Source organism: Meles meles, chromosome 1 (assembly GCF_922984935.1).
Source record: "Meles meles chromosome 1, mMelMel3.1 paternal haplotype, whole genome shotgun sequence".
Lineage (NCBI taxonomy): Eukaryota > Metazoa > Chordata > Mammalia > Carnivora > Mustelidae > Meles > Meles meles.
In genome coordinates this window covers 182,248,504-182,273,405 of record NC_060066.1, presented here as the reverse complement: position 1 = coordinate 182,273,405, position 24,902 = coordinate 182,248,504, and the positions used below count along the sequence as shown (strand labels likewise).

General features: G+C 44.8%; 1 protein-coding gene across 6 annotated transcripts in view; it reads right to left on the bottom strand.

Annotated features, from left to right (window-relative positions):
- Positions 1 to 24,226, bottom strand: part of ERI3 (ERI1 exoribonuclease family member 3) — a 125,979-nt gene extending 101,753 nt beyond the window's left edge. For 2 of the 6 annotated variants that reach the window (XM_046003467.1, XM_046003477.1), the window contains exons 1-3: positions 23,837 to 24,196; positions 21,741 to 21,816; positions 9,499 to 9,776 (exon numbers count right to left, since the gene is read on the bottom strand). In XM_046003467.1, the coding sequence (XP_045859423.1) occupies positions 9,499 to 9,776; positions 21,741 to 21,816; positions 23,837 to 23,971 (489 nt within the window). In that variant the 5' untranslated portion in view covers positions 23,972 to 24,196. The other 4 variants (XM_046003495.1, XM_046003486.1, XM_046003500.1 and 1 more) reach the window with 4 other exon arrangements.
- Positions 24,227 to 24,902: the final 676 nt, after the last annotated feature.

The following is a 24,902-nucleotide window of genomic DNA, read 5'->3' as shown; positions in this document are numbered from 1 at the left end:
TCAGACATTTCATTCTCCTTGCTGCCACAATCCAGGGGAGGAAAACTGGCAAGTCACACCCCAGAGCTTTACTGAGCTGCTGGCAACTCTCTGCTAGGGAGCCAACAAGAGGTCTTCTTTCATGACAATACATGCTCCTCTCCAGGAAAAAAAAACACCTTCCTTCTGTCCAAATGAATCAAAAAGCAGCTCTGGATCCTTCTCCAATGAAGACTTCTTGAGAAATACCTAACTGTGGGCACAGATCTGGAACAGGATCCCAGCAATTCCTACAAATATCCCGAGGTACCAAGCTGGGGATTCCTCACCAACATCAACCAACTGCTACATTCTACACCATCACTATGAACTCCCTTTTAAGGTCTACCCCTGGCCTTGTTTCTCTAGCCACTTACCCTTCCAATGAAAGTAGACCTTATCAAAATGGCATGTTTCATACCCATTCTTCAATGCCTACCTCCTCTGTCCCCAATTAACTATCAATCCCTTTCAGTCCATCAGTTGGCCTTCCATTCAAATGCTGCTAAGACTGGGGAAAGAAAAAAAAAGCAACCCATGAACAATTCCGACTCCCTGGAACTCCATTTTCAAAACACCACAATCTCAAGCCATGGCTCTCAGTTTCTATCACACTTCTGGAGAGCAAGATTCCAAGCTTTCTTTCCAGTTATTATCCTATCTACCTAATCATCACTACCTACCTCCCCTGGGCTACTGGCCAAACGGTTCATCAAAAAGATCCTACTTACAACACCACTAAGGAACTCAGCTTATCGGTGCTCCCTGATAGGAATCTTCAGTTCGGAGCACCCCTTTTACAACCACCAGAGGTTCCACTTTTACTCCTTGCCAAATCTCAGTGCCACTGATCCTCAGGGGCCCACCAGTATCCAAAGAAGCCACTGGCTACTTTAAAGCATGGTTCTCAAGCTCACGTCTTTCCCAGCACATCTAAAAGCTACAGCACATAACGTTTTCTCTCCAACTCCACCATCACTACCTTAGTCCAACCTACGAACAACTCTTTCAAATAATACCTCCTAATCAGGTTCCCCACATCCTTTTCTATTTAAAACCTTCGAACACCTTCCCCACCATTCCCATGAACTCTGGCTTGCAACATCTCCTTCTGTTTCTTCTACTCCCTTCAATAACACCTTCACACTTTCTCTTCTGGCTCACCATCTTTCCCCCAGCCTCACCGTATGCTCCCTTCCTTTCAGCAACATCAGCATCTTCAAATAAGAGCCTCTGCCAGCATTCAGCCTTTAGGCCAACCCTTGGCTGGGAAAGGCCTCCCTAGGACTAGACACTGACCACAGCACTGGAACAGAAGTGGGTTGATCACATAACAGATGTGTTTTCCTGCCCACAGACCAAGATCATCCACTGGCCACTACATACAGGGATAGGACCAAAACAGCAAGCTATTCCAAGGTACCTGCACATCAGATTAAAAGCTTTGCTGATGTTTGTCTCTCCCTCCAGGGTCCACTTACCTCCTTTCGGATTCTCTCAGCACCGAACGGGGCTTTGCCTGTGGCAGCGCTCTACACTCACAAACCCTTGTCTGCCCGTCCCAGCCTGCTCACCCTTCTGCTGCAGACCTGCCGGCCTGGGGGGCTAGTGTCAATCTGGGAACACTCTTGTTTCAGGCTTTTAGGCTATGACTCAATTTTCACAGCTAGAGCTCAAAACTCATCACATAAATGTATAGCTGTGGGGTTTTTGTTGTTTTTTTTTAAAGTATTGTGAACACCCAGGATTAAGAAAATAGAAAATAATCACCCCAGTGGCATCTTAATCAAAATGATGCAGGATCCTTTTCCCCAACAAGATAAAGGAATGGAGAAAGCATCTTCTGGTATCAGTTTTCTCATGTCAAACAACTGAGATCAGTCTACAAAGTAAGAAATGTAATCAATATCGGAGAGGAGAAAAAAGACAGGATGGAGGCAAGAAGAAGTGAAGCCTATGGACTTAGCTAAATACTCCTCTGGATTTCATTTCACTACCCCCATCCCAAACTACTTGTTTTCTTTTTATGGCTGTGTACCTGTTGGTCCTGCTCAGAGGGAGAACTTACCCCCATCTCGACACCTGCTCTAGCACATTTTCTCTTGTTACCCAGGCCTGCCTGCCTCTTCCTTAACCCTTCCATCGAATCTCTTGGTGTTAGTCAGCCAGCTTATCTGTTTGACGGATCTGGTCTATGGAAGGTAGCTTCTTCCCAAGGGATGTCTCGCAGATCCAGATCCCAACTGCCAGTACTTTGAGGGGTCAGAGGGAGCCGCCATGTCACCCTCTAGCCCTTCTTTTTACCTGAAGGCCTAGTAGCCCAACCCCGTGCTACCTTAAATAGCACCAGGTATTCAATTAGCCCTCCCCGGCAATGTTTCAAGGCCTCAGCTTACATATTTTTTTGTTGATCCTTACGTTTTTGCCCACAGTTTATTGGCTAAAATTCTCTCAAACCTCTCCTAGCCTTCATACTCTCACAGATCCCACTAAGACCTTCTAGCTTGCAAGGCGCCTGGGTAGCTCAGTCCGTTAAGTGTCCGCCTTCAGCTCAGGTCATGGTCCCAGGGTCCTGTGATGGAGACCCACATCAGGCTCCCTGCTCAGCAGGGAGTCTCCTTCTGCCCCTCCCTGCTGCTAAAAACAAAACAAAACAAACAAAAACCACCTTCTTGGTTGAATGTGAGAAATACCATATAACCAACACAGATAATCCTATTAAACAAACAGTGAAATATATTTGTCACGTTCAAAGCCTTCACTCTATCTCTTCCTCATTTTCAACATTCCCACAAACAACCCTGCAATCCCTGTCAGTTTTTCAGACTCGGGTCAATTCATCCTGGCTTACTCTGTGAGCACCTTCTTTCATTCCTGCTACAACAATTCTAGAAGCCATAGGCTGACTTGGCTCTCTTGGATCTCCTAAACTTTTCTAACATCAGGCCTATGTGACCCCTCCTCCACACTATGAGCAGAGTTGATCTTTCCCCTCCTTTGAGCCCCCACTGCACCAAGTACTTATCTACAGGATATAATCAAATGCTTAACAGTGGTTACATGCAGGTCTATCCTCGACTACCAGCTTCTTGAGGGTAGGGACTGTTTCTTGTTTCTATGTACCCAGCATCTAACACGGAGCTTGAAATTGCTATCCAAAGCGTAGAAAGAGGCCTTTTCACTGCCTCTAAGGTAGTTATAATGAGGTCCTCCCCACTCCTTTGCTTACTTGGTTGGTTTTGTCGTATCCAACAAAAACTTTAAAAGGCAGCTCAGTGTCACTGTTCGTTTACAGTCCCTGATTTCATTCATCATTTATCAATGGCCCTATTCTTTACAGCTCTTCCCCACCACCAACCTTAGCCCAGTGTCTAACAAAATCTGCATTCCAACAGCTGTCTCAGCCCTGGGGAGGCCCCAGGATAATAAGAGGCTAGGGGGAGGTTTCCTGATTTTGTACTAAATTATGTGGTGATTTTGTTACCAATGACCCAGTGCTCCCCAAGGAAAGTTCCTGGTCCCACCCCCAGGGCGACTCCACAGCCCTAACTACACACCACAGCAGCTTAAAGGTATAAACCCTGGGGAAGATAGAGAAGCAGTGTGAATAGAGCAAATAAACCCACTTCGATCTCTGCCTCTGCTATGCCAAACACATAAGGCAGCACCACCACGCATCGGTGCTCCACTCCTGGGGATGTATATTTTACTTTGACATTGCTATGTCTGCTCCAAATAAAGAAGGGCCCTTCGGCTTTCACGTGAAGTTACAACAAGGCCAAGACCCGGACACAGCAAATGCTTGTTCCCATTCAGGGAGAAGTTGTGAGGAGCCACAGTGACAGTAAGAGGGAAGGGATGGTGGGGGTGGGGGGTGGGGATCCCTGTAAGGGACCACCAGGAAACAGCCGTCTGTGAAGGAGGGGGGCTTTTGGAGGTGGAGGGGGAAGCACCACTTTTATGGAGGCAGCAACAAAAAGGACAAAAGCGCCTAGTGGGCTGTCCCATTCCCACCACCTTCACTGGCCACCAATAGAGGAATTCATTTACGGTGACCCTGGAAAAAGAGATGTGTTAAAGCAGAAATATAACTAAAAAGAAAGGCAATAATTGGTCTGATGGGCAGGGGAAAAATTATACCAGGAGTCAGGAGCCTGTGCAAGAACACTTACAGCTCACACAGTCGTCATAACTCAGCCCCCTCAAGCATTTTGTGCTCTGCTTATGGTGTTAACTTTAATGTCTTAACATATAACACCATCCGCACTAACACAAAATACTACACACGCCAGATGAGGCTGAATTATAGTTGCTGTGGGAAGCATAACTTTGAATTTCCTGATTTTGGTGCATTTAATCTCAACCATAATGTTACATTAACGTCGGTTTTGCATTTCATTTCCCAGTTTAGAAGAATAGCGTCAGCGCCTTCGCCTGTCTGTAGAGAAAAAAGCGCAGGCTGACTGGGGCCACAGGCAGATGGCCCACAACCGAACAATTGGGTCCTCCCAATAGTAAGCCTGGCTGCACCCCTTCTACTTGAAGGAGCTGGGACTGGGACAAGTGAATGGGGCAGAAGGGTGGATTCTTTCTCTAGGGAACTGTCTTTCCATCCACTTGGAGGGTGCAGAAACCAAGAGCAGGGAGAAGGAAAGGTGACTACATAGGAAGATAGTATGTGTGCGCACACTGGTTAGGAGCGGGGGGAAAGGATTGGGGGATCCTGCTTTTTAGCCCTGAATGGAGAAGGGAATCGATACAGTTTGATTTGCAGGGAGCTTAACAATTTCCTGTAAAGTTTCCCAAAATGTCTTTCTCAAAGAAGACTAATAATGATATACCGGTTCTAAGTCATACTGAAATCCTCCAAATGCCTCTCTTCTGTATTATTCCTTCTCCTGTCACCATTAACCTTCCTCCACCTACCCTCCCAAAATAACCCAGCATCTGGACAATTTTCTATAAAAGAGAAACTCCTTTACTCATAGTTCTAACTCAAAATGCAGATGGAGTTTTCTTCAAGGTTTCCTTTAAAAAAGAAAGAAAAGAAAAGAAAAGAAAAAGAAAGAAAGAAAGGCAGGCCCCTGTGGACAAAGACCAAACACTAGAAAACCTCAACCCCAAAGGTCATTTTTCTCCAAAGTTATGGGCACTTGAATACAGATGAGAAGGAAAACAGTCACAGGGCTGCTGCAGAGCAGTGAGAAAAAGACCATACCAGGAGCCTCATGGACGGCCCAGAGGGAACTCAGGGAGGGAGGGCAGGCAGTGGCCAGACAGGAGAGCAGGGCGGCCCTCTCCCTGGCCATTCGGATAGCTGACGTGATTTCCTCCTCCTCATGTGCTATGGCCTACACCCCACTGTCCTCACTTATATTTGCTTTGTTCCTTTCTAAACAGTGAGGTGGTGAGAGAACTTGCCCCCAGGTTAAAGATGGACAATTAAAGATCCCACCAAAGCTTTCAGACTGCTCCCTGGGCCTCAGGGTCACAACCACCATTATTCGATGCACATCTACACCAAACTGAGCACATGAACTCCTGCTAACCAGGAGAAAGGAGTCAGGATTCTCCTAAACCAGATAAAAACCTACTTCCCTATCAGGAAACAACTCCTAAAGTAAGAAAGGAATCCTATTCCTCAAACTTAGAGTCTCTAAAGCAATTTAAACCATCTAAATTAACATTAAAGCGGAAAAATGTTTTCAAATGTGAAAGTCTTGTATTCTGCCAATATCTACCATGTTAATCTGAATTAAAATGTAAATCAAAATGAGTGCAAAACCCAGAAAAGTGAAGCCTATCACTGGTAAACCAACCACTCCAGCTACACCCAGCTGAACAAAGTACAAAAATAAATAGCAAAAATGATGACAAACGGAAAATACCAGATATTTTACCACATTTATAACCAATACTGCTACTCACCCAAGTAAAACAGAGCTTATACGTGTTTGTTTTCACGGTGCCATTCCTTAAAAACAGTCTCAATCAGCTGACTCAGGAACTTCTGAAGACCAAAGATGGATCAGAAAAATGAACCCTGTAACAAGCCTTCAGATAGATCCTGGACCCAAACTTGTTTCTCCCTCCTACACCCCACCCCCAAGGGGTAACGGCACACTCTCATAAGGACCGGAAATATACCGTGTAGATGCCTTGAGTATTCAAAGCAACTGGGAGCCAGGGAGGAGGAAGGCTGATTTACAGTCCCAAGCTCGTCCCCAGGAGGCACAGAGACCTTGCCTATAAAGCATCTCTGTCGAGTGAACAACCATTAAGCTATTCTGAGAGAGCAATAGGGAGGGCTGGATTCAGCTAGGAGCCCATCATTTCCAGTCTCTTCTAAAAGTTCATTCTCATCCCAAATCTCAATCTGTTTCCATTTAAATTCATTTCTTTTTTTATCCTTATTAAAATGAAGAGCAAGTTATTAGTATACTCCTTGGAACACCTCCCATGTGAAGAAGTCAGTCACTAAAACCACATTCAATTTCTCTTCTCTTCTAAGTCCTATTTTTGTACCCCTAATGATTTTTTTCCCCTCTTATCCTGAGCTTTTCCAATTTCTCCACTGCCCCTGCTGACCGGAAGACCTACACAGCCCAGAGGCTCTAATGACAACATGACTATGTTAACTAACCTCAGTGGAAGGACGCTAGCCTATGTGGGACTGAAAAATTCTCCAAACCATCTTCCAAGATTCCTCAGGATCCTATCAGGATCCTGCTACTTGCAAACTTTAGAGAAGATTTTTTTTTTTTTTTTTCAAAGAGAGATAAGGTTTAAGTTGCCACAAACAAGTCTCAAATCACTCCTGAGCTACCCATCCTTTTTCTAAGAATGATCCAATGGGTAGTCCAACAGAGCTGCCTGGCCCCCAACTCACCTTCCCACCTGTTGATCACAGCATTGTGGAGGCTTAATGAAGTAGAGATGCATTACATTTATCACTTACCCCAGATCCACTCAAATCCATCACTGTGTCACAGCAAGAAGTTAGATTGATCTGACAGGATTTGCTCTTCTTCGCAAACCCATGTAAGTTATTACTCGGTACCCTACGCTCTTCTAGCTGTTTGCTGATTGATTATCTGACGATCAGGTCAAGTATCTTCTCTGGAATCACAGTAAACTAACGGGTCTATAATTTCCAAGATCATTCGTATTCCCCTTTTAAAGATAAGCAAGACAGCAAATGCTTCTTCCTGAGTTCTCTAAAGCAACAGCTAATGCTTTCTAATAATGAACCAGGGCAGCCAATTCTTTAAGTGCCCTTGGAATCACATCATCAGGGTTCATTGATTCTGGAGATAATCTTTAATCAGGCCCAGAACCTGGTAAACGGCAAGAAGTTCTACCTCGGCCTAGATCAGGAAGGCCTCCGTGGCTAAGTCTGGGTGGGAAGTTGGTGATACGAGTGATTTAAATCTGTATGGCATTATATCTTAAGCATTGCAATAAATAACTAAAAAGAACAATGCCCTTCAAAGAGAGATGGAAGGTGATCCTGACAGACCAAACTGAGACATGAATCAAGCTTCACCTTTAGCAACATTGATGGGACTCTCTGTAGGACAAGAGAACAGAGCTACAAAATTATCTGAGCTTACAATCTAACTGAAAAGTTCAGAAATAAGCATATACAAGTATGTGCCAGAAAGTAGAATGTAGAAAATGACATAAAGGAGGTGCCAAGTGATTACAAGAGTTCAGAAGAGGGATGAATCATAGGCAAGCGGGATGTGTTGGATCTTAGACTCATGTCCACTAGGGCTTACTCAATAACTGAAATCTACATCAGTAAGGGAAATAATATGGTGTGTTTGATTTGGATCCTTGATTCCTAAGCTGGGAGAATCTACGTAACCAAAATTCCCACCCACCACCCAGAAACAACCAGCAAAGAATCTCCAATAGTTTGGGGAGGCAGAGAAGACTCTAGAGAATGGGCAGGAGCAAGCGGCTGAGAAAGTAAGTGTGGCTTAGGCAGCACCCACGCTATATTCCTTTTATGCAAAATTCCTCCCCTCGGGACATTCCCCTCATCTTGCTCCTGTCTTCCCAAACCTCCATAGGCCTAATTCCAATGCTCCCAAAGATAGACCACTACTTGAAGGGAGAACAGGAAAAGGAGAGAGAAGGGGGAAGGTAAAAGGGTGGTGGCATCTGCTTTATGGAAAATAATCTACAATTCTAAAGATAGAACCTCTTCATGGGGAAAAAAAAACAACCATGAGAAATGAACCCAGTTCATTTTTGAATGGACCCCACTCCTCCCTGTCTCCCAACTGCCTGATGCTACCGTCCTCCCCCATTCCCCCTCCTCCCTACCACTGAAAGCTGCTCCAGACTAACATGTCTACACATCCCAAAATTACACTCCTAATAACCCAGGCCCAGAGGAAAGAGTAACAGTCCTAGAGCCGGGCATACTAAAGGCCCCCACAGCACAATGAACTGCCACATCAGCCCCCAATCGTTCCCCTCAAAGAGACACCAAGCATGCCAGTATCTCTCAGCACAGGTGCCTCTGTGCTGCTAATCCAAACCTCCTAATAGCACTACCTTAAAAGGTAAAAGGTCTCTGAACTCAGCTGATGACAGGAAAAAAAGCAAGCAAAGAAATTTTCCTTTCCAACAAACCAACAGTTGTACTTCTTCAGGTTCTCGAATGCTGCAAAACACATCATCCCCAAACTTAGTGGCTTAAAACATCAATAATCACTTCTTAACTCACAGTTTTTGCCAGCCAGGAAGGAGTGGCTCAGTGGACCAGCCTGGCTCAGGGTCTCTCCTGAGGTTGAAGTCAGATGTCCACTGGGGCTGGCAGATTCACTTCCGAGACAGCACCAAGAAACATGAATGGCACTGATACTGGTTTTTAGCTAAGAAACTTGGTTCCTACAGACGCATGCCTCTCCCCAGGCCGTTTGAGAGCCCTCGGTGCATGGCGGCAAGTGATCCAAAAGAACAAGGCAAACCACAGCGCTTTTTATGAATTAGCCTCAGAAATCCCAGTATGGCTTTTCCTCTCTATTCTACTGGTTATACAAGGCTAGCCCAATTCAGTGTGGGAGAAAAACTACCAAGGGTTAGGAATCTCAGGAGGCAAGGGTCACTGGGTGCCATCTTTGGGGCTGACTTCCACAATATTCCTCAAAATAATGTGCGGCAATAGCAGGAGAAGGAAGGAGGGAAGGGAAAGGAGAGAGGAAGGATGGGACATTAGGAAATATTTTGATTTCCAAAGGCCGAGACCAGAGAGAAACAATATGCCCAATTCTCTCCAGAGACTTGTCAGGTCTACCTTACCCTAAAGCATGCCTGAACCAAGTCCGGCTTCCTAGGCAGGAATTCCCGATGAGTAAGAAACCAGGAAGACATGAGAAAGTTCCTCTGGAACCCAGAAAGCAAGACTAACCTCCCTCCCTCCTTGCCCGCCCCCCCCCTTTTCTGAAGCAATGATGCAACAGTTACCTGAGGATGAATCTGTGGCTTGTCGCACGTGGCCTCAAAGTCCAGCACTAAAAAGTAGTGATACCTCTGGGGAGGGAAGGGCACCATTGCCGCCATGGATGCGCCAAAGCCGTGGGCCGCCAGTTTTCTGGTGGATATGGAACAGAACTCCGGGACACCACAGGGAGAAAATAAGTGGGAGCCCAGCACTTTTCTTGCTCTTGAAAGTAAATATGAAGAAAATCGAGCTGCTCCAGTCTGTAAAGGTGCTAGCATTGAACATCCAGAAGCATCTAAAACTTAGGGGAGGAAAGTTTAAAAAAAAAAAAAAAAAGAAAGAAAGAAAAAGAAAAAGAAAAAAAAAAAAAAAGAACAAAGAGCCTGAGTTACTCCCCTCCCACGGTGGCCCTGTTCCATCTGGTCTTCAGGAATAGTCCCACAACATGAACCACTCCCCAGTGTTTCTGGACCCCTTTTCGAAATCCACAGTATTCGTTACTGCAGTTCAAGACCCTAATACTGGCCCCCGCAGAATTATGACAGCTCTGAGTCTCCAAGACCATCCTCAGAACAATCTGCCACGCTGGCCTTCATCTTTAAACGGAGCTCTAAAGTTTAAAAGAGAGAGAGAAAAATTCTGTGGTCATTTCTCAGGTGGCAACAGTTAATGTAAAGCTAAGGTTCCCAAAGTAACATGAGGTGACCAAGCCACACAATCCATCCTGGAAGCTAAGGAACAGTGGAAAATGCCAAATATTCTCTCCTCAGCTCATTACAAGCCATTTGCCCCTGGGTTTCCAGTCCATATCGCACACCTCCACATTCCCTCCATCCGGTCTCCCAAGGTGAAATGGAACGCAGCCGGGGAGCTTGCTCCTGATGTGCTGGTGATTCCCCAGCCCCCATACCACCAGTAAGTGGCACCCTGGGGGAATGAATGACGCCTGGAGAGCACAGCTGGCAACAGCCTCGGGCCTTCTCTTTTGCTGCCTTTAGACTTACTCTCTACTAGAGACCCTGAATGACTGCGGGATTTTTTTAAAATAGGGAAGAAAAAGAGAAAACCCAGATGTGGCAGTAATGGGAGCATTGCTTAAAAAAAAATAAAAGAAAAAGAAAAAAAGGTCTAGTAAAGTTTTCTGAGTGAACATGTGCAAAAAAAAAAAATCCAAATCACTTTTCAAGTTTTTCCTTTAAATTTGCAGAATGTCTGCTCTTTAGAGGGTTAAGAAAATTTAAAAACCAAAGCCTAAGTTTTACTGACAAATAACTCAGGCTTCCTTTAAGAAAAAAAAAAAAGGGAACAAAGAAGAAATTTTGTGTTTTTTTACCCATCTTACACCCAATATTCAAATTCCCTCAACTTTAATCCTCAAAGTCAAAAGAGAAATCTCACTGCTCAATGCAGAAATGGCCATAGTTTATGCCTTCGGAAGCCCCATTCTAATAGAGCCAAAAGCTTGCCTCTGAAAGGCTGCAGATGGGCACTGGCTCCTTCCCGCAGGGCTGAGGGGGGTAGCAGCCTGTGAAGTCCAGGACACACTCGGAGGCAAGGAGGTGACCACTGCCTGAATGGATGTATACAATGCCAAGTATCACTCTTCCTTCTGGCTCTTCCCTGACTCACTGAATGCCCTACAATAACTTGTCTGCATATTTACTAGGACACATGTGGGTCCTCGATTTCCCCATCTCCATAGTGAGATTCCATGGGGATTCAGAGGTGCGAACACTGAAAAGTATTTGAAGTTCTTCATGGATCCTACAGAGCATAGTGCTTGCTTTCACCATGGCTTTACGGCATTGCCAAAAATGCAGCCCCAACTCTTTAGCTTAGGGTAGACAAAGGCTGGCTTGGATTTCACTATGGAATCCCTTGGAAAGGCAAAGGGGCCAACATCCCTCTGAAAACCAGAATCCAAAATAACTTCACATCACCTCCCCCCCAACACACGCACACATCCCCCTGCCTTGAACAGTACTGGAAGCCTTGCTGAGATGGGAGACACCACTCTGTTCAGATTATGCATTATAGTTTGGACCCAAAGTCCCTCAGGGCCTTAGAACGCTCCTCTAACTCCTTGAAGTCAGGCCGTATGGATAAGGACTTTTGAGAGTCCTAATATTTGTCAATATTCACAGTGAGTGTATATAGTATATGTAGTCAACCAGACCCCATCTGCCAAACACTACCGGCAATTAAGCATCATGATTAAGGAGGCCTTCCAGGTTTGCATCCTGGCTGAGCCACTTATTTGCCATGGCACCTTGGCCAAGCTCTGTTCTTCCATCCTTCACCTGTAAAATGACAAGAATAGTTCTTATTCCTTAAGTGAGAATGAAATGAGAGGACACGTGTAAAGCATTAAGAGCAGTGTCAGGCACATAGGGGCTCAATATAGCTTACTATTATTGCTGTTACTACTATTCTATACTACTACTGCCTGGCCAAGCCTGGACCCCCCCCCTTACTTGGAGCCTATATATCCAATTAATGCATAAAGCAATCTCAGAGAATAACAGCCAAATCTCCTGCATGCCCAGAATGCTCCAGGCCTCCCATATGGCATACTATATGTGTACTATCCCTTTTCATGAATGACACATTGATGACCAGTAGTCCTCTTGCCTGCAGGCCTTGCTTTCTCAACTGATTTCACCCACATCAGAAAGCTTCTCTTACAGGAAATCTTGAGAATAGACAATAGTAGGAGGCCAATCCTCCACATGTCAGTAATCACTGGATTCCACACTTCCTCTACTTCTAAAAACCAAGTTCAACTCAAGTCAAGAAACAGAGGGCAGCTCTTCCTCTTCCCTTCCTGAAAAAATTTAATCTTATGGCTTTAGAGTCATTAGTGGTGGCAGAGGAACATAGTATCTACAAGTTGAAATGGGAGGAGCAGACGAGTCTGGCCATCGGGATAGAGGGTATCTGAGCCCAAGCAGAATAAGTAAGACATCTGTATAGAGGCAAGAAGGTGTGAAGTAGCATGTCAGAGCCCATGTGGGATGTGGAGGGTATGGGGAGGAGGGAAGCAAGCCTGATGCAGGGAGTCACAGGCAAGGTAAAAGAGGCATTCAAGATGGGGAAGGAGCAATGGTAACAAATGGGAGATTGGTTACATGCAGAGGGACTGATCAAAGGGCATATATTAAGGATAATGAGAACCAGGTTTCTCACTGTTACAGGATGGAATTAAAATATGGAATGAGGAAAAAAAAATACATGGAGTGAAATTGGAGGAAACAGTGTGAACTCAAGGTTTCTGATATACAATATATAAAAATAAGCTAGATGTGGGCACCTTGGTGGCTCAGTCATTAAGCATCTGCCTTCAGCTCAGGTCATGATCCAGGGTCCTGGGATCAAGCCCCACATCGGGCTCCCTGCTCAGCAAGAAGCCTGCTTCTCCCTCTCCTACTCCCCCTGCTTATGTTCCCTCTCTCACTGTGTCTCTCTCTGTCAAATAAATAAATAAAATCTTTTTAAAAATAAATAAATAAATAAATAAGCTAGACATAACTGTGAGTATGGACACACATACACCCAAACACACATATGTTTTCTAGCTCTACTGAAGGGTCAGGGAGCAGCAACACTCCAGCAGCACTAAGCACACCTAGCACCCGTTGCCTTCTAAATAACATTCTTCAGTGGAAGAACCAGAGCTCTTCGGAGAAATGGCTAATTCTGCAACTATGGCAGGGAAAGTACAAGATGAGCCTAGAACATCTTATTTTGGGGCCAGAAAGCAAGGAAATGCTAAAAGAATGATAGGAATTATTAATCAAAAGGATGCAGAAGCCAGTTTGAAGGGGCTCCCACTGGCAATAAATGATGATATTAACAGATTACACTGCATTGAATTAAAAAGGAAACCATGAATCTAAATACACAAATTAATTAACTAATTAATTAATTAATAAGTTAATTAGTTAATAAACTAATTAATTAATTAGTCTGGTGAGGGATATTCACGTATTTCAAACTATCTCCCCACAGAATGCTTAGTAATTGTAACAGGAAGTATACAATGGGGAAGCCTGGCAGACATCACCTTAATCAAGTGATCAAAATGAGCACAATGGGAAAAATCAAAATCATGTACCACATGATAGGAGGCCATGAGAAGAAAGCATCATTTCTGTGATATTTCTGTTAAAGATGCATTATCTAACTCTAATCATGAGAAAATATCCAACAAATCCTAATTGAGGGACAGTCTACATAATAACAAGCCTATAATCTTCAGAAGTATCAAGGTCATGAATGTCAAAGAACTTTTACTGAGCAAAATCTAAAGGAGATTAAAGGGGCTCGATAACTAAATGCAATGCACATTCTGAACTAGATCATTTTGCTACAAAAAACATCACTGGACAACTAGCAAACTTGAATGGAATTTCAGAATTAGAAGGAGGTAAGGTAGCAACATTAATTTCCTGGTTTTGCTGATTGTATAATGGTTAGGTAAGAAAATGTCATTGCATGTAAGAAATACACTCAAAGTATTCAGGGTGATGGGACATTAACATTAGCTCTCAAATTGTTCCACAAAAAATTCTTTGTACTGTTAATTCCAACTTGCATGTAAATTTGGCCTATTCCAAACTTTCTAAAAATTATTTTTTAGGGGCGCCTGGGTGGCTCAGTTGGTTGAGCTACTGCCTTCAGCTTAGGTCACCATCCCGGAGTTCTGGGATCACGCCCTGCGTCCCTGCTCAGCAGGGGGTCTGCTTCTCCTTCTGCCCTTCCCCCTCTCATGCTCTCTCTCTCTCTCTCTCTCTCAAATAAATAAAATCTTTAAAAAAAATTTTTTAATCTATATGCTGCAATGCGATTTTAAAAAGGGGTGGGGGGAGGAAAGAGAGAGAGAAGAGATGGTATGTGAGGGCTCCATCTCTCCATACTGCCCATGAAAGGTAGGCTGTGCATACAGCCACAGTCTACCTTAAGAGCCAAAGCCAGCCCTTAAAGCATCAAGTCTCAATGCTAAGAGCCCCCACTCAATGCCTGCTCACTGGGCACTCCTGCCACCATTCTCAGGAAACAGCCCCGTACTCCCTGCAGGGGCATCCCACCTGCCTTGCAACCTCTAGCCTCTTGGGGATGCCCCTTACCTACTGCTGCTTTATACTTTCGTCCCAAGCTTGTAGACTGTAGCCTGTAATTTGTATCATCAATTGCGACTTCAAGTATCTAGTCAAGGGGCAGAATTCAAAAGGAACAGTTTATGATTCTATGTATTTCTGCATACTATCTTTCGTCAGAGACCAAGACTTACACACCTTTATTCTCAGACACCCTTTTTCTTCTCCTAGCAATTAAAGGTAGTAAGTAGCCCGTGGCAAGGAGGAAAATAAATGATTCCCTCCTCAAAATGAAAGGACCAGCCCCCAACGGAGACAGGGGAGTGGTAAATAGGGACCGCCATGGGGCCAGCCCGATTTGGAGAAACAGGCCTGCGCCACAGCCCCTGGAGGACGGTCTCTGTGCACAGTATTTACACAACAGACACCAATGGCTCCTCTGCAGCCATTACTGTCGGTCAGGTAAATAACGCATGTGCCAAAACACACATTTAATGAGGGAAATAATATGCCTTTATAAAAAGCCTCAATCTGTATTTACCTGAGAGACCAGAGAAGCACCAAATCACCAGATTAGTGGAACCACAGAGGAGTCATTCTGGTGTCTTGGGTAAATAGACATTTTACAGCCTTCCATTACTGAGGGAGGAAGAGAGAGCAAAGGGAGGGGGCCATCCTTGAACATCCACATACACAGACCACGGGAACGTGGGGGATAGGAAAGAAGAGAGGGCCATCATGAAATATAGGGTCTACACCCACCCTATCTCCCCAACGGCCCATACAGTTGACCCTTGAACAACACAGAGGTTAGGGCCACTGACTCCCCCATACAGAGCAGAATCCGCCAATAACTTTTGACTCTCCGGAAACAACTACTTATACTACTGTTGACTGGAAGCCTTACCAATAACATAGAGTCAATTAATACATATCTTACATACGCATTATACACTGAATTCTTACAATAAAGGTAGAGAAAAGAAAATGTCAAGAAAATCTTAAGAGAAAGTACACTGACAGTACTGTACTGTATTTATTGAAAAAAATCGACAAGTAAGTTGGATCTACACAGTTCAAACCCATGTTGTTCAAGGGTCAACTGTACTTGGAATCCCTGGGGAGGGTTTAGGCTGATACCATCCCTGGATTAAATCCATTCCATTAAAAACTAGACTGGGAGGCAGGAGCACACACCAGAGAAACTCTAAGGCACTAGAGGCAGGCTCTGAGTCCAGGCAACTAAAAGCACCTGAGAGCTACAGCTTCCCGAGGTCCCAGTCCAGGGCAAGTCCCTGACCCAATCTGACTGATAGTATCACAAGGGCTCAGGTACCTGAGTCACAGAGGCATCAGCAGGGAGCACAGTAATATGTGTCCGGAACCACTCGGTCACAGGCTCTGAATTAGGCAGCTAAAAATGGCCTGGGAAAAATCTAAATAAACCGCATGCCTTCAAATGTCATCATCTTCCAGCTAATGAATGCATCCTTGCTGCCAGAGCACTTTCTGTGAAAATCACAGACTGTTAAAGGTGAAAGAAAACCTAAGGGGAGACACAGTACAGCCAGCCAGGGAAAAGGAGCCCCAGGAAGAGTAAATGACTGCCCAAGACTCACATCGCAAGTAACAACAGAACTCAGTGCTCCTGACTCCCACACCAGGGTCTCAGACCACTGCCCCAACACAAGGAGCAGGCCTCACCGCTCACCTCCCAAGCTTCTCTGCAGTCTCGCCATGGAGGCTGAGGGCCTGAGGGTTCGGCCTAGTCTGCTGAAAGCCAGAGGCTGAGGCAGAACAAAGCATGACATGCCCTGGAACCTCTCTACACAGCTTCCTAATGGCCCCAAAGTAGAATGGAAGCAGGAACTCTAAAGCTGTCGTCACCTCAGCAAAACACTCTCCTGCTCTCTACAACCTGTCACTCCCTTGGCCAGTAGCTACAGCTGCTTCTGTTCCAAGGTGGAGCGAGGGAGAACATTCTCAGCATCGGAAGCAGCTGCTAACCCTAAATTACCAGGAGAGCTACAGTCACTAAAGACCTACGGGAACACCACATTCCGATGGCAACATCACAGGCCACAGGAGGCTTACTCTCCTTTTCAATTAGCCATCTCAGCAGCTCAAAGCAGCACCTAAAAAGAAGTGACTATGATTTGCCTGCTGTCTGCTAACTAATCACTACACCAGTAGTTTGGGCAAACTCCTTCGAGGGGCCAAAGCTGGGAGACATCTCTTTGCAATGTCCTACAAGTCAGCTGTGACAGCATGTGAGAGGGGACAAAGGTTTGTTTCTAACACACCGTAAGTAGGACAGAAATGACCAAAGGGCAGAGTATGGTACTCTTACTCCTTTAAGCACCTCTCACGCTTGTAGACAGCACCTGACCCCAGAAGAGAGGTACCAAGAACCTGTCATTCCCCTGCTTTCAAGATGGAACTGGTATAGAAACAAGGAGTTACACAGCCCAGATGTTTAAACACTGGAATCAGACAAATCTAGGTTCAAATCCTGACTCTGCCACATATTCTTTTTTTTTTTTTTTTAAGTAGGCTCCACACCAGCGTGGGACTTGAACCCATGACCCCAAGATCAAGAGTTGCATGCTCTATCGACTGAGCCAGCCCCTCTACCACATATTCTTAATAATAATAGCTATAATAACAATACCTATCTCTTTGGGGTTCAGTGCAACCACACAACGTATATAAAGCACTTTGTACAGTTTAAGCACTCAATGGAAGGGAGCTACTGTCAGTAATGCATGAGAAAGAGGAGAGGGAAACACAATTACGAGCCAGAAGCCAGGCACTGTATTAGTGATCTATATATTTCATCCCCCTAACTCTCAAGCAAAATGGGGGAACAGTATTTCCATTTTACACACGAGAAAACTAAGCCTCAGAGGTCTTCAGCTCTTCAGGGCCCTGTTCTCTCCCATGTTTGAGGGCCCACATTCCCCACTTGATTGAGTCCCCTATCCACCAAAGGATTAAAAACACGTATCAACTTCAGTTTTTCCTTTAAGGTAAGGAGTGACTTTAACTAGAAATAATTCAGCCATAAGCAATGATCAGGTCTGTCCAAATCACCCAAATCTGTTCTCATAATACCTTCACCACATTTTAACAAGAAAAACAAATTGCAGCCCTGGGTACAAAAAAGCAGAAAAAGGAAGGGTTGCCTTGGACTAAAACAAATGCAGCACAAGAAACTCAAAGCCTCTTCTCAAAACAATTCCAGAGGAGCAGAGAAACTGGCAGGAGGCAGGGTGACGACTAGCTCTTGCTCAGGTCCCCAAATGTGATGCTTTCCCAAATGTGATGCGTCCTTTTACAAATCTGTGCCTTGGCAAATGCTACTCCCCCTGCTTTGGAATGTTACTTCCAATTTCACCAGGCTCCTTCTTCAAAATACAACTCCAAACTCCCTTTTAGTAGCTTTCTCCAATACTCCATCAGAAAGTTAATTACTTAAGTGTGATCCAGTAACACACTCTATTCCTACGTCATAACTTTTTGTCTCACTATACTGTACATAACTTTTTGTTTCACTATATTCTAAAATTTTAATCTAGTTCTCCTACTATAATTTTCAGAGCGTTTGGTGAGAAAGCTGTAAGATAGCAGGTAGAGGTATGTGTGTATGTGTGTGTAAAAAAAGCATAATTTCTTTGGCTTGTTCTTTTAAAGACCCTTTGATGCATTTTAAAATTTCAAGTAGCATTAAAGAAACGCATCAGATTAATTTTTGCACATGCATGAGTTTAAAAACTCTGAAAAACACTGAGATTCCCATAGATCTTTAAGGGCAAGGACCATATTTTAATCAGTTCTGTATTCCCAGCACCTAGCACAGGGCCAGGCACAAAGTTAGTGTGAATCAGTGTTTGCTGAATGAATATGCCCGAAGTCCCAATGTCAACTGCTCTGGAATCAGAACATGTTAGAACAGAGCAGATCCTAAGCACCCAGCAAAGCTTCTTTTTTTCCCCTCTTTCTTCCTAGCCCACCCCATTCTGTCCTCCCCAGTTAAAGACAGAAAGACACCACATTGCCTTGGTGCTAGAATACTATTAAAAGGATTAATTTAGGGACCGGTGTTTGGACTGTCACATCCAATCACTACCCACAGATCTACAGCTTCCCAAATCAAGCTCATGCAAAGAGGAATCAATTGCAAGGACACAGAGGGTCTGAACAGGCATACTAATGGCCTCCTGAGGTGCCAGCGGCCAGCTCTGACACTCCCATAAATTATCCGTCTTTTGATTTTACCTGTAGCTGTGGGGCACAAGGCACAATTTTGAACATATCAAAGCAATCTCTTGTAACCCAAGGCTCCCCCAAGAATGTCCCCAAAGGAGGAGGGGCTAAAAACAATGACCCAAAGGGAATCTGCTTCCCTGGTCCAAACAATCATCAATTAAAACCCAACAGGACCAAGTGAATAAAGTGGGACCCAAATCATCACTCCTAGCACATCTGGACAAAGCATGCATCAGTCTGCAGTTCCGCAACGACGACACATCTCTCACTCAAAGGAAGAGAAATCACTGCAATAAACTAACACAATTTCTTCTGGAGGCAAATCTGCACTAGCTCCTATGGTACCTCACAGTGTGTCCTCAAGCAACATACTTAACCTTTGTGGGCCTCAGTTTCCTCACAGGGGTAAGCAGGGACAATAATACTGACTACCTAACTCATTCCCAGAGTGATGGTGAAAAGTAATAAAAAACAAACAAACAAACAAACAAACAAAAAAACATTCAAGAGGCACTTTACAAAGATGTAGGGCCACAAGGGTGGCAACACTAATAAATGACCCTGACCAACTGGGAGAAATGACTGGTCACACTTTGGTGAATTTCTTTCAGGCAGCTGCTCACTCAATTCACTTCACTGATGGTACTGGGGCTAAGGTCTACCCTGAAGAAAGTTCTGATTTTCTGGACTCCTGATGGCTGAAAATTTTCCATTATGAAGAGTGGCCCTTTCCGTTAGTTATAACTCCCTTCTGTCTACTAGCTCTCACCACCAGTGGTTATGTTTCTCTCATACAGCCATAATGACAACTGTGAGGACCCAAAACATATGAAGGCAAAGGCCAACTCACCCAATTGTGGGCTGCTTTTTAAAAAAAAAAATTATTGTGTAAATTACTATTAGTAACTAAAGTTATTAAAACACTGTGCTAAGAGCTTTACATACATTATCTCATTAAATCCATTAATCCACCGCCTTAAGTCCCATTATCTGCATTTTACAGATGGGAAAGTAAAGCTCAGAGAAGTAAGTCACTTGCCCAAGGTTACACAAACACCTTAATGTGGGTTATCAGAAACCTATAGGCTTCCCTTCAACAAGGCAAGTAGGCTTGCAGGAGGAGGAAGACAATTCATCAGACACTCAACAAACACTTTGGCTCCTGTGCCTGGCATATACCAGCGTACCTGAACCAGGAGACAATACCCAAAACAGAAAAAAGGTCATCAGGTCGCTACAAGCAAGGGAAGTTAAGACTGAGTAGGGCATGTAACAGAATGAGGACAATTCCCTGGAAAACTTACGAAAATGTGTCCTCCTCTATATAGTTCAAAACGTTTAAAGCAATTGACACTAAGCTAGGAGCCTGAAGACCAACATTCCTACCGGCGCTCTGTTTATTCCCTACTTCTTTGATTAGAAAAGAGTTCCCCAAAACTCTTCATTCATTCCACACCTACTTGCCCTTCCTACATCTTTTCTAGTCTGTAAAACAGAAGCTGGTATTACCAACAAATTCTTTGGTAGACATGCTTTAAGTTCTCGTCGATAGCCAGGAAATTAATAAAGATAACCAGTATACACATTATGCAAAAATTCAGTTATGTTCAATTTTTAAGTGTCAAAATACTGCCTCAAAGGGTTAAATATAAAATGCTACCATGCAATGGTCACCGGCTCCTTTAACTGGTTTCTGCCAGTTATTGTCCCCTTCAGTTCATTCTTAAGGTTCTAAAACACAAATATAATTATCAGTCCACAGCTTAAAACTTTTTAATGGTTTCTTACTGTTCTTAGGATAGTCCGATCCAGGTGTTGGCAAACTATGTTCCATGGGCCAAATCCAGCTGCCACTGGTTTTTATAAAATTTTACTAGAACATAGCCACACTCATTCATTTTCATACTATGGCTGCTTTCATGCTGTAACAGCAGAGTTGAATGGAGTTGAATAGTTGTGACAGAGACCACAAAGCCTAAATAGTTACTATCTGGTCCTTTACAGAAAAAAGATCTAGTCTAACCTAATCCTAAGAGCCTATAAGGCCTTGGCCTCTACTTACTTCTCCTGCTTCATTTCTCACCATATTCTCTAAACCCCTGTCCACGGAGTATGCTGTTTCATCACACTGAACTTCAGTTTCTCAAACTCAACAAAACTCTGACCTTTACACTTGGTCCCTCATGTCTTCATTTAATTCTAGATGAGGAGCCTACAAGTCTGGGTTGTGGACCCTTTTGAGTACTCCCAAAGCACCTAAATTTACCTTATTAGAGCACTCCCAGAGTGTATCAGAACTGCTTCTTTACTACCTATCTCTCTCCTGAATTTTAAACCCTGTGGTATCAGAGACAGAAGTTGCCTTGTTCACCACTACAATTCTGGTCCTAGCAAAGTGTCTGGCCCTTTGTTACTAAACAGAATCTGAGATCTGGGAAATTAGTCAGAGTCTGCCTTTTCAGCCAGCCCTGATCCTTGCAAAATGGAGACAGGCTGGGATTCACCATCCACCCAACTGTGACTCCCAAACCAAATCAAACCAAGTTCCCAAAGGCCTTGGTCAAATGCATTATCAGAAGCCAAATCAATGTGTTCTTCCTGTTATCTTAAGCTGTATATTTCTCAGGATGAAGGACTATTTCTGGACCTATTGTAGGGTGCTCATGCAATGCCCACAAAGAAATCATAACGGAACTTGAGAGTATGGCTACCCCACTTCTAATCCTTGCCACTTCATAGACATTTGGGTACATTTCACAGGTCTTTGAGCACATAGTGTCTAATCAGATAAAACTACAGAAAAACACAATCTGCACCAACCACCACCCCTTCATCTTCTAAACCCAAATACTCATAAGAAAGAAGTCAAGCCAAACTTGACCATGCAACAAGATTCTCACCTCTCCTTACTTCGAAGATGCCAAGACTGCCAGCTGGGGATGCTGAAGGTTCTGTGAGAGCTGGAAACCCCCAATGCTGTGGATAAATACACATCTCTGCAACAAGTCTATTTCAGTATAAAGGATCAAATCCCCAGGGGATGGCTGCTATATGAAACAATTTTAGGACCACCCGAAACCTCAAACTCCTAAACTCAAACTACTTTGGGGTAACAGTTATCTATGAGGAAGAACAAGACCCGAACAGAGCTTTCAGAAGCTACTAGCACTATATATTTTTGGAATGATGAATTTCATGTTCCCTAATAGCACACTTTTCTTCCTAAGGAGGTTATCTCCTAGAAACACTAAACATTTATAATAGCTGAGCTTGGCCTAAGAAAGATAGCCGTGAAATGATGTCTCTCGGGATCACACCGGAATCCTAGTCTAGTCAAGGAGGAGACACTGGTAAAGCTGACAATATTCAGAACTCAGGAACTGAGACCAGGACTGGAGGAGAGGCTGTCTGCCACAAACCCAGAGGCCACATTGAAAATGGCCAAACAAACCATTACACGCTTACAATATACTTCCAGGTCTACCTCAAGTCCTAAGAAAGTCAAAGTGTAACCAAACTCTAAGTCAAAACATTAATGGACACCTATCACATTTATCACCTAATTCGGATTTTCTAAAAGACTAGAAGTTGCAGAGGTGCTCTTGTAAGCTAGCAATGCCCCTGGCGCAGAGAAAACACTTCAGTTTGGAACCAATCTATTTCTGTCTGCCACTCTACTCATTTAAGATTTTATGCTACTCAGATCCCCTGGGAAAGACCACTTACAGACTTACCCCACCACAAAGAAAACACTTTTCAAAATGAAAGGGAATAAAGGCACTTTGGAAATTTCAAGTTGGAAGGAGAGCTCTCAGCCAAGCTCTAGGACCTAGCTAGCCGATTATTTACAGGATCTTTGGGCAGGAATTGTTAATGAGCTTTTAATTTGGAGTGCTTAAGTTGCCAAAGTGCTCTGAGCTCCAGTGAAGCACCACAGAATCCATAAAGGAAACCTTATCAATCACTTCCCGGCAGCTCCCTTCCCCCACACCCCACCTCTCTGAGGAAAGGCAGCCAAGTGGGTTTCTAACCAAGATCACAGATACACACATTAGTGGAGTCACACTCCAAGTCCCTGTTTATAAATTGGCTTTTAAATGGTAGGGGATTCAGGTATAATATACTTAAGCTCCAGGAACGAACCCACTAAAACAAGGCATGCCATGTATGATAAAGTCAGAATAAAGCACAATTTGATGAAGCCAATTTCTGGTAGAAACTCTACAATCAAAAATCATTCAGCCAATCACAACCTACTATGGTTCAAATAGTGTACAGTCTTTAGCCAGTGGGATTCGTGGTATTTTGCCCTTCAGCTCGAAGATTGATAAAATGTCTGATAAGAGATAATCCCATAGAGGTGGCCAGAGACCTAGAGCAGAGACAATGATGGGCATTATCCGTTTGCAAAATCCAGCCCTAAGGGCAGAATCCAAACCCCCAGGAAGGAGCCACCTGCAGCATCTTCCAAGTCAACCTGGAAAAGTTACATTATGCAAGAATTCGCAGTCAAGCCTCAATTCAAGTTCATACTTTTTTGTTTTAAGAGAACACCTGTTGCTGGAACACTTGCAGGAAAAGCAAACAGAATGCTAGCTAGGTTAGGCCCGTTACTCACTCGTTCCACCATCACTACTATTACCACTACTACAGATTTACAAAGAGGTAAAGCGCTAACCTCGTGTATGTGGAGAGGGAGGATTGGGGTTATTCTATCTACTACCTCTTTGCTGAGTTTCTGTACCTACTGTGGTCAAACCTCTCTTCCTCTTCCCTAGTAATCCCAAGTAAAAAGTCAGTACCCTTAATCACCCCACCCAGTCGGTCTGGCAAAGCCCTGCCCCGCTCCCTCTCGGCCAGAACGTTACTCAGTAGATCATGCATCCAGGGTGAGCACATGGGCTAGCACCCCAGACTGCACAAACTGCGCGCCGCGACCCTCACCCCGCATGCATTAACGAGGGCCCAATCTGGGGGGCCTCTCCGCATCACCCACCCCAGGGTGTTGCCCCCAACTTGGGCCCATCCAAGTCCAGGGGAGAGTAAGGGGAGGGGCAGGGGGCCAGGAGACCAGCCCTCCTTCCCAGGGCCGCCCCCGCCCCCCGTCAGCGGCGGGAGAGGCTGTCGCCATGGCAACGCCCCCTCCTCGGGGCCAGCGCGGCAGGCTCCCTCCAGGTGCAGGCCCCGACGTCTCCCTCGGCCTCAGCAGGCGCTCAGGGCAGTTTACGGCGGCGGGCGCGGCCCGCGCCGACTGCGGCGCCGGCCAGGCAGAGGCAAGGCCAGCTCCGCCCGCTCCCCACCGCCCGTTCCCGGCCGCCTCAACAGCGGCAGCCAGCACCACGAGTCCACAACACACCGACTCACCTCCGCGCACTCTGACCCCGACCGACGCGACTGACGGGCGGGCGCGGTGGCCAACCGCTGAGCCCGCCGCTTGCTCCTTCGACCAATGGGCTTCAGGAGGGCGGGGCTTCTTCTCCCCAAATGCTCGCTCTACCGCCGACATGCGCGCTAAGGTGTGTCAAGATGGTGACTCCCCGCGGCTGGCCTTATGGGACTTGTAGTCTTGGGGTGGCACGTACTCAGAAGAAAGTGAAGGGGGAGCTCCCTTCCGAGCTGGGAAAGAAATATTTTAAATAACGAAAACTTTTTAAGGCCTAGAGCGACCCAGGTCCCCCACTTCCGTTTTCCCACCTCCCAATATACTCATGAGGTGAGTATAGGCTCATAAGATGACGTGTTATATTTAGATAACTCCTCATGATTTGTTCATTCAACAAGTCATTATTACCATCCACTCTCAGAGGTGGGCCTGGAGAGAGCTGAGAGGAGGCAGATTTTAGGCTAAGAAGAAAATTCTTAGATTTCTGCTTCCTGCTTAAGAGGGAACTGATTTGTTTGGGTCGGCTCCGGAGGGAACATCAGAGTTGAAAGGATTCTGGCCTCAACGATAGGGAGCTACCACAGACAGTCTATTCTGTCATCTGGAGAGAAGTCTGGCTAAAGACAGAAATGTGTTTCTTCAACTAGTTTATGGCACGTTGGGAAGTCATGGGTAACAG